This window comes from Hevea brasiliensis, chromosome 4 (assembly GCF_030052815.1).
Source record: "Hevea brasiliensis isolate MT/VB/25A 57/8 chromosome 4, ASM3005281v1, whole genome shotgun sequence".
Classification (NCBI taxonomy): Eukaryota; Viridiplantae; Streptophyta; class Magnoliopsida; order Malpighiales; family Euphorbiaceae; genus Hevea; species Hevea brasiliensis.
In genome coordinates, this window is record NC_079496.1 from 110,990,628 (window position 1) to 110,999,579 (window position 8,952).

The 8,952-nt window shown below is 30.4% G+C and overlaps 2 protein-coding genes across 3 annotated transcripts; both read left to right on the plus strand.

Moving 5' to 3' along the window:
* Window positions 1-822: 822 nt before the first annotated feature.
* Window positions 823-1,590, plus strand: LOC110639633 (uncharacterized). The gene has a single exon (XM_021790670.2). The coding sequence runs from the start codon at window positions 997-999 to the stop codon at window positions 1,450-1,452; it is 456 nt and encodes a 151-aa protein (XP_021646362.2). The 5' UTR covers window positions 823-996; the 3' UTR covers window positions 1,453-1,590.
* Window positions 1,591-6,123: 4,533 nt separating this feature from the next.
* LOC110639632 (cation/calcium exchanger 4) lies at window positions 6,124-8,477 on the plus strand. 2 transcript variants are annotated; one of them, XM_021790669.2, is made up of 2 exons: window positions 6,124-7,059; window positions 7,312-8,477. In XM_021790669.2, exons 1-2 carry the CDS (start codon window positions 6,477-6,479, stop codon window positions 8,403-8,405), a joined length of 1,677 nt encoding a protein of 558 aa, XP_021646361.2. In that variant the 5' UTR covers window positions 6,124-6,476; the 3' UTR covers window positions 8,406-8,477. The 2 variants fall into 2 exon arrangements, with proteins under 2 accessions (XP_021646361.2, XP_021646360.2); XM_021790668.2 differs by having other exon boundaries at window positions 6,124-8,477.
* Window positions 8,478-8,952: the final 475 nt, after the last annotated feature.

Below are 8,952 nucleotides of genomic sequence, written 5' to 3' on the forward strand. Positions count from 1 at the left end.
TTGACTAACAAAAAAATTAATGAAGAATAAAATAATTTAATAAAAATAAAATATAAAAATTAAATAATATATTTTTTAATTAAAATATAAAAACTAAATAATAATTTACCCTAATATTTATCTTCTCCTAATTACAATTTTAAAAAAGCATCTAGGACTAGGAGACTGGATAACATGTGATTACGGGCGAAAAAACTCTATTATTTTTAAGTATTTAATTTAGTTTTAATTAGATGAATTTAATAATAATATTACTAAATTTGTAATGAGTTTGAATTTGAATGTTAGTATTTATATAGAATTTAAATTTTAAATATTGAACATTTATTATTATATAAATTATTAATTTAATATAAAAGTTATATTTATAATTTTATTTATAAATTTGAGAATTTTATATTTTTAAAATTTAATCTAAATATTTTTATAAAAATATTAATTTTTAAATATAAATTATTAATAAAAGTATGTAAATTACAAAAAAAATACGTAAAAAATTAAACTGAGTTTAGATATAATTCAATTTTAGGATAAATGCATGAATTTAAATATTTTAAATTTATTTAAAAAATATTTTAATATTTTTAAATGAATTTAAATTTAAATTTAAATATGATAGTTCTAGAGTCACAGTTATGGAGTATAAAACAACAACTCTCACCGTAGCCTGCTAAAAACTCAATCATTGGTGTTTTTAATTACATAAAGAAATTAGAAAAGGAAAATTCCTATAGTTACATCCAATCTCATACAATTTCCACAACACTAATCTCAACACTTAACACGCCCAAAACAAAACAAAATCATAACCTTTAGTTTGGCAAAGTGACAGTCCGTACATATAAAAACATTTTCAATTACAAGATAGGACGCACACAACCCGCATAAAAAGCTTCATCTCTGCTCTGCCCCCAGCTCTCCCATAAAATACAAAAACAGAGAGAGAGAAGAGACTTTTCCAGAGAGACTTCAATCTTCAATGTTGTGTTACATGAAATGGCAATTTCAGGTGCAGAAACTCAATCAAATCCTGCTACTAAGCCTGGCCCCCAGGTCGAAGTAGAGTCAGTTAAATGCTACTCGTGTGGATTCACAGAGGAGTGCACCCCTGACTATATTTCCCGCGTCCGCGATCGCTACCATGGGCAGTGGATTTGTGGGCTCTGCGTTGAAGCAGTGAAAGATGAAGTTTTGAGATCAGATAGGCTCATCACTACCGAAGAAGCTCTAAACAGGCACATGAGTTTCTGTAACAAGTTCAGATCATCTAGTCCTCCCAACCAAACAGAGCATCCTATCTCTGTCATGGGCAGGATTCTTCGCAGGAGTTTGGATTCTCCTCGAGCTATTCGATCTAATTCTAGTGGTGTTTTGCCTGATGTTGATGTTGAAAAGATTAAAGGTTCGGCATTAGTTCGATCTGGGAGTTGTTTCTCTGCTTTGTCTAGGTGAATTCTCTTTTTCTAGTTCGCAAAGGTAAATATAAAAACCAATGAAACTCTATTTTGTTTAGTGATTTAACAGAGTATTATTGGCTAAGTATTTTATCTTCTTGAGGAAATTAATGAAATACAGAGAATTTTGTTTAAAGCATCAATCCTGATATTTTTATTTTTTTCTTGATTTTCTTTCTTTCTTCCTAATTTCATCTCCTATGCACTGTTCTGTGTAAGGATTTCCAAGAATCTGTTACATGGAATAATGGCCGTAGAAAGAAATGGAGATCATATCATAATTAACTTACCTTATCCTGAAATTTTGAATTTAAACAGTAACAAAGAATAGAAATTTCCATGTAGAACGACAACCTATCAATTCAATTTTCACAAATGATTCGACGAGTTCTGCACTGTTATAAATTTTCATTTCTTGGCAGTTTCTGTAGAAATCAAGAATGAAAAGATAAAGGAATCTTACAGCTAATGTTCATGATGAAAATTAAAATGGTATTAATAAGACTAGCTGGTTTCAGGTCTATTTTCTTCAAGTAGGCCAGTTCTGCTGAATGACTTAATTGGAAGGTATCCAAAATAATGAAAAGGTTGGCAATAACAACAAAAAAAAAAAAAAAAATGGAAGGAAGCAGATGACAGAATGAAGGTGCTTGGAAAATTCCCAGAAGGAATAGTCAGGCCTGTAGTGGAATTTTGGACTTAGCCAAAGGGAAACAAATGGTCGGTGCTATGAACCTTCTGGCTACACGTCTATGGATTCATCTAGACAAATCTTTGGTTAAATCTGAACTCTTAGAAAATATCAAGAAGTGACAGAATATATGTGTGGGACAGGGTTGTGGACACTGCTTTTTTGGGGGGGATTTGGTTTGGTCCAAGGTTATGTCATGGTCATCTGGTAAGGCCACAGATGGCCAACTTGCTAAGCAAATGCAGTTGTATTACTAGTGCAATCTTCGGATTTTCCTGTTGTTGCTTCTTTATTTACTTTGCTCGGACCCATGTGTTTGCTTTTATTGTTCTTTTGGATTCTACTGTTTCTTAATTCTTGAAAAGGAAACTTGAAGATGGCATGTTCAATTCTAATGGTTATCTAATAGAATTTGGAAATGTCATAACCCACAAAAGGAGGATAAATATCTTCCAGGATAAGGCTTATCAGAAGTTCAAGATATCTTGCTCTGGAATCGTTCAATTTAAATAAACAAATACCCAAGCAAACTCAGGAAACAGTTTCCTTCATTCAGTAATTGAAGATCAGGATTGAAAGGCTTCTCAGCTAAAGAGTGTTTGATGCCATCAAGTGAAAAGAAACTGAGTACAAGCCTCTGCTTTTCCAGTGGTCAGCTGTTTTGACTTGAAAATCTTGAAATTCATGGGTCAAAAAAAAGTATATCCCTTTGCATTGGTCTCACCTAACCTTATAATAAATTGCTGGTTCCTTTTGTTTTTACCTTGATATTTTGCATTGATATTGCTTTTCACTAAATATGGAAGTCCACTCATGGAGAAATAATGTCCATGTAAGCCAATGAGGTGAAGCTTTCCAATTTATATATTTTGTAGCATTTTTCATTTTTTTATTACATTATTTGAAGTTTATCTATTGGATTCAATCATAAAATGCTAATTTTAGAAATTTTATATAAATTTAATGATAAAATTTTAAATTCAATCATTTATAAAAAAAAAAAAATAAACAATACAACCACTTACCATGCATATTTTATCTTGTGTAATTGGCTACCTATGATGCCAACTTGCCTTTGGTATACTCAGTTCTTTTTTTGCTTTTGCTTCTTCATGTTGGGCATGTTTTGTAAAAAGGAATGTTAAGAAAAGAAAAATGAGTGTAATTATAAAAAATAAAATTTTTATGAAAAGAAAAATTATTTTCTATAAATCTTTTTTATCAAGAAAAATAAGAAAATAAGTGATTTATTTATTTTTCATATTTTAATTATAAAAAAAGTGAAGTGAAAAATTATTATATTTTTACTATTATATCTATAATGAATAAAAAATTATTTTAAAAAATAACTATTCAAGGGAAACAAAAGGTATAATAGAGGAAATTTTTTTAAAAAAATATTAACATTATTTTTCACTCTTTTCCATCTAAAATGCCTTAAAAAGCATTTTCTACATAAATACTCAAAAAAAAATCCCTTTTTCTTTCTTAAATGATAGGAAAACTGAATTTTTAATTTTTCTTTCTACATTTTTCTTAATCTATTAGTGATAAAAATGAATCCAACCAAATCAAAAATTAGGCTCAATTAGTTAAATTTTTATCCTTTTCAACTTAAATTTCAAATTCAAATTCATTTTATTTAAATTTTATTAAGTTTGAATTCGACTTGTATTTAGCTCATTTATCAATTAATTCAATGAAATCAAGCTCAACTCATCAACATTAATTAATCAAATTATTAAAAAAAATATAATTTTTATTAATTATTATCTCAAAGTTATTTAGTGATATGGCTAATAAATTATAATAATTATAATAACATCATTAATTAAATTATAATAGCCATAAATTATATGTATTTTATATAGTCATATATTTTATTTATATTTTTGATTTTATAATTATATTATTTATAATTTACTTAGCTTATAATTAGTCACAATTATATGTAATTAATGTAATAACTTTAACTTATTTTATTAAATATTATGGCATAAGTAATTTTTTCTTTTAGAAATCACTTGTGCTATTTAAGTCTTTATAGCTTATACATGCCTAAAACATTATACAAGTTATTCATACATAACTTAATTAATCATAATAAATTATACTTTCTCGCTTAATAAGTTTTAAATTTTTATTAAATTTGTTCTTTTAATTTTATAAATAAAAGTTTACTGAGGTGATTTAATATATTTATAATTAAAATTATTTAAAAAAATAAATATATAAAATGTAATATTATATAGTAATGTATACAATATATTTCAAGGGATGCACAAGCATTATAAAGAATTATTATCAAATATAGGAATAGGGATGGTCACGAGTAGTGTATCCGCGAAAATCACAAACCTGAATTTGATTAATATTTTCAAAATTTAAATTTATTTTAGATCCAATTAAAATTTATTCTCAACTACTGGAATTCGTCATAAATCAAATTATTATTATTCGAAAAATATCCAAACCATTTAATTTTATATATTTTAATTAAAAAACTACACAAAAAATTATTTTTGTTAATAATTTATATTTTAAAAATTTAATAATTCTATAAAACATTTCAATTTTATTTTTATAAAATAAAATATGTAAAAATTTATAAATAGTATTATAAAAAATATATATTTTATATTTAAATAAATATTTATATAAATCGATTTGAATAACAAATATCTAACATGTAAAATCTGAATCCATCATAAGTATTAAATTTTAAATTCGAACTCATTCTAAATCCAATTATATATTATTCAAATTCATATTATTAAGATTCGATCGAATCAAATACCTGTAAAAATTTAATCCGTTGCCATCTGTAGTCGAACAACATAACATGTTATCCTACATACAACGCCTATTGAAGGTGATGGTTCAATGAAATCCCTCCGTGTCTTCGTATAATCTCCTTCGCACTGCCAGATCGAATGTAACATGTAAGAAAATCAATCCAATGAGCTATAGATAAAATGGAATAATTGGGAATTCAAGATTTGAAAGAGGTATTTTGTTTCAGGGCTTCTGTATGGGACATGGGCACAGTCCCAAAAAATAGAGAGTTAAATTTTAAAAAGTGTGAGGCCCCTTTAGCTCAAAATTAATTTTTGCCTTTTTTTTATTTATTTTAAATATTAATTTTTTTTTACTTGATTTGGATTTAAATTTGCATTAAATTCGAGATAAGGGAGAGAAAAAAATAAAATTAAAATAAATATATTATTCAATTATTATTTTTTTTATCAATAAAAATTTTGTTAAAATTAATCAACAAATTAAAAAAATTAAATAGATTAACTAAAATGTAAAAAGATTTGAATAATTTGTCGATAAATTGATTTTAAAAGTGAAAATAATATAAAAAATTTATAATTAAATTTAAAAAAAAATTAAAAGGTTTGATTAATGTTATAATTAATATAAAGATTTTGATTTTTTTTTTATCATTTAACTTATTTTTTAATTATATTTAAAATTTGATCAGGTCTGTGCAACAACACAGGCTCAAATGGTCAGCCCCAAACCAGCTCTCTAGGGCCTGTTTGAACTGGCCCAACCCACAATTTGTCAAGTCCAAAATTAATTTGTCAATTTTGTTTGAGCTAAAAATGATAAAATTTAGCATACTAATTTCAGAATTAGCTTACTAATTTTGCTGAATAGATTTATTATGAGATAAAGTGTTATAAAATTTTCTTTTATTTATAAAAATTAAATATTTTAAAGAATATAAAATTTTCATATCGGCTCGAACTTTTCTCAATATTTTTTTATTAAATTTTAAATTTTATATTTCAAATACTTTCATCAAATTTATTTTTAATATATAATAAAAATTAAAAAATATCAGAATCATTAAATGTTTTTGCAAAAAAGTACTGAAAATATTTTCAACGAGGGAAATAATATAACCTCTTCTTCCTGTGTGGAAGGAAATTTTAAATAATAATAATAATAATTTATTAAAAAGAAAAAAACAAATGTCAGCATAAGCAACAACAGAGCAGGAATAGGAGAAAGCAGCCATAATCGCTCCTGTGACATGAAAACAACAAAGCACCGCAATTGGAATTCACCATCGCCGTACCTGAGAAAGCCTCTCTGCAACCCGCCAACTCCCCATCCACGGACAAATTTCACCAAGAAGCTACGCGGAAATTCTCTCTCTGTATCTCCAAGAAGGACGAAGCTCACCTCCTTAACCCCACCAATATTCCCGCCTTTCCTTGCTGTCTCTTTCTCCATTTGGTTCTTATAATTTCCCTATTTGCCATTTCGGCTTTACGGCAATCCCAATCTCATATTTTTATTTCTATCGTCTGCCCAATATGGCAGAACCAAATCGGTTTAACGGAATTCGGCGTTCCCAATTCCGTGGAATTTTCAATGGAATTTGGTTTTCGGTGTTGCTTTTTTTATTGTACAATCAGAGGAATTCTCCTCAGAATCCGTTTCTCCTTAATTCGCCTTGGCCTCGTACTCTCACTCAACGATGGAGCTTGAGAGGCAGGGGAATTTCTGAAATTAATTTTACTACCTCTCTCAATGACGCGACTTTCGTCCCGCATACTGATCCGAAAGTGTGTGCTGGGTTGTTTGAGCACAAGGACTATAGTAATCACTGTGAATATTTGATTGCTCACCCTGAGTGCACTTCAGGTGGCTTTTTCAATTACATTAGGTTTTTCTATTGTGATTGCCATAAATTTGCAATTTTGGGTTATATAGTGTTGGGTCTGTGGCTTGTGTCTCTTTTTTATCTGTTGGGAAATACTGCCGCGGATTACTTTTGTTGTTCCTTGGAGAAGCTATCGAATCTGTTAAAGTTGCCGCCAACTGTTGCTGGTGTTTCTCTGCTGCCATTGGGGAATGGAGCCCCTGATGTGTTTGCTAGTATTGCTGCTTTTTCTGGTAAGGATACAGGGGAAGTGGGTCTCAATAGTGTCTTAGGGGGAGCCGTTTTTGTTGCTTGTATTGTTGTAGGTACGGTCTCTCTTTGTGTTGCAGAGAGGAGTATTCAGATTGATAGGACATGTTTTATTAGAGATGTATGCTTCTTTCTGTTTGCTCTTCTATCACTTGGTATAGTTTTGATTGTTGGTAAGGTGACTGTTGGAGGTGCAATAGCATTTGTTTCGATTTATTTTATTTATGCATTTGCAGTTGCAGCAATTGAGATTTTCAAGAAACACGCCTGGAGATTGAGATTGGGTGCTGTAACACCATTGCTTCATGTGAAGGAAAGTATATTTTCTCGGGGCAGTGAAGATGATGAATCAGTTTATGCGTCATTACTGGAGTCTGACTCCAAAAGTGATGTACCACATCTCCAAAATAAGCTGCCTCACTGGATGTGGGCGTCACATGTGGCAATTTATTCTGATGGGGTTGTGAAGGAGAGTTCAGATAGCCCAAATAATGAATGGGGTTGGAATGAGGTGGAAACAGTGAACGATCAATCTTCCTGCTCCTGTTCAAATTTGTTTTGCTTGCTGGAGATGCCATTGACACTCCTGAGAAGATTGACAATTCCTATAGTTGAGGAGGAACGATGGTCGAAAGCGTATGCTGTTGCCAGTGCTACATTGGCACCCATTCTTCTGGCGCTTTTATGGAATACCCGGGATGATATTGGTGTACTGAATCGGGAAATTTCATATTTCCTTGGTGTTGCTTCTGGTGGTGTCCTTGGTGTCCTTGCATATCTGTACACCAGAGCTGATGAACCGCCACGCAAGTTTCTATTTCCATGGGTTCTGGGCGGATTTTTTATGAGTATCATCTGGTTCTACATTGTTGCGAATGAGCTTGTTGCTTTGCTTGTAGCATTAGGTATAATATTTGGAATTAATCCATCACTCCTTGGCTTAACTGTATTGGCATGGGGAAACTCGATGGGCGATTTGATGTCAAATTTTGGATTGGCGATGAATGGTGGAGACAGCGTGCAAATTGCAATGTCAGGGTGCTTTGCAGGCCCTATGTTCAACACAGTTGTTGGGTTGGGACTGTCAATGCTACTTGGAGCCTGGTCTAGGAGACCTAAATCTTATGAAGTTCCTGAAGATAGCAGTTTGTTTTATACAATGGGATTTCTTATGTCAGGGCTTATTTGGTCACTCATTGTGTTACCACGGAATGACATGCGCCCTAACAAGATGTTAGGAGTTGGTCTCATAACAATCTACTTAATGTTTCTAGCATTCAGATTAAGCACATCTATAGGTGATGATATGTCAATGGAAGGAATATCTTGACTTTTATATTGTTACAAGCAGAGGCATTTGATATTCTTTAATCAATGAATTCGTAAATTTTGATCCTGCCCAGTTCATCCCCTTTTTTCTTGTATTTGATGAACTTTGTATGTCTGTGACATCTTGTATGGCATTAGTTAGGATGGCAATGTGAATTTCAGAAGCCATATCTCCTGACAATATTAAGCACAGTGAAAATGTATATCACGTTTTCATGTTAACAAAAATGTTGATTCAGCTGTTATATTTGTGTTTATTATTGTGATTCTGGTGGCACCGTTTTCAGCAAAATCTATCCACACACACATACACGTTCAAATTTCACTATCCAATGGGAAGAATATTTCATAAGATTGCCATCAACTGTCCTTTATATGTCATGTGTTACTCATCTTCTGCTTCTCTCCTTGTACTTGAGATAATGCTCTGGTGATTTGAGTATCTATTTTTGAATTGGTCCTGAGTCTTATTATTTTGGGTTAATACATTTCAAAATTGATCAATCGAGGCGGGGGAAAAGCATTCTATTCTGAGCTAGTGGATACTG

What these genes read in the sequence shown, in the direction of transcription:
- LOC110639633 (XM_021790670.2), top strand. Translation starts at nt 997, where the DNA reads ATGGCAATTTCAGGTGCAGAAACTCAATCAAATCCTGCTACTAAGCCT.
- LOC110639632 (XM_021790668.2), top strand. Translation starts at nt 6,477, where the DNA reads ATGGCAGAACCAAATCGGTTTAACGGAATTCGGCGTTCCCAATTCCGT.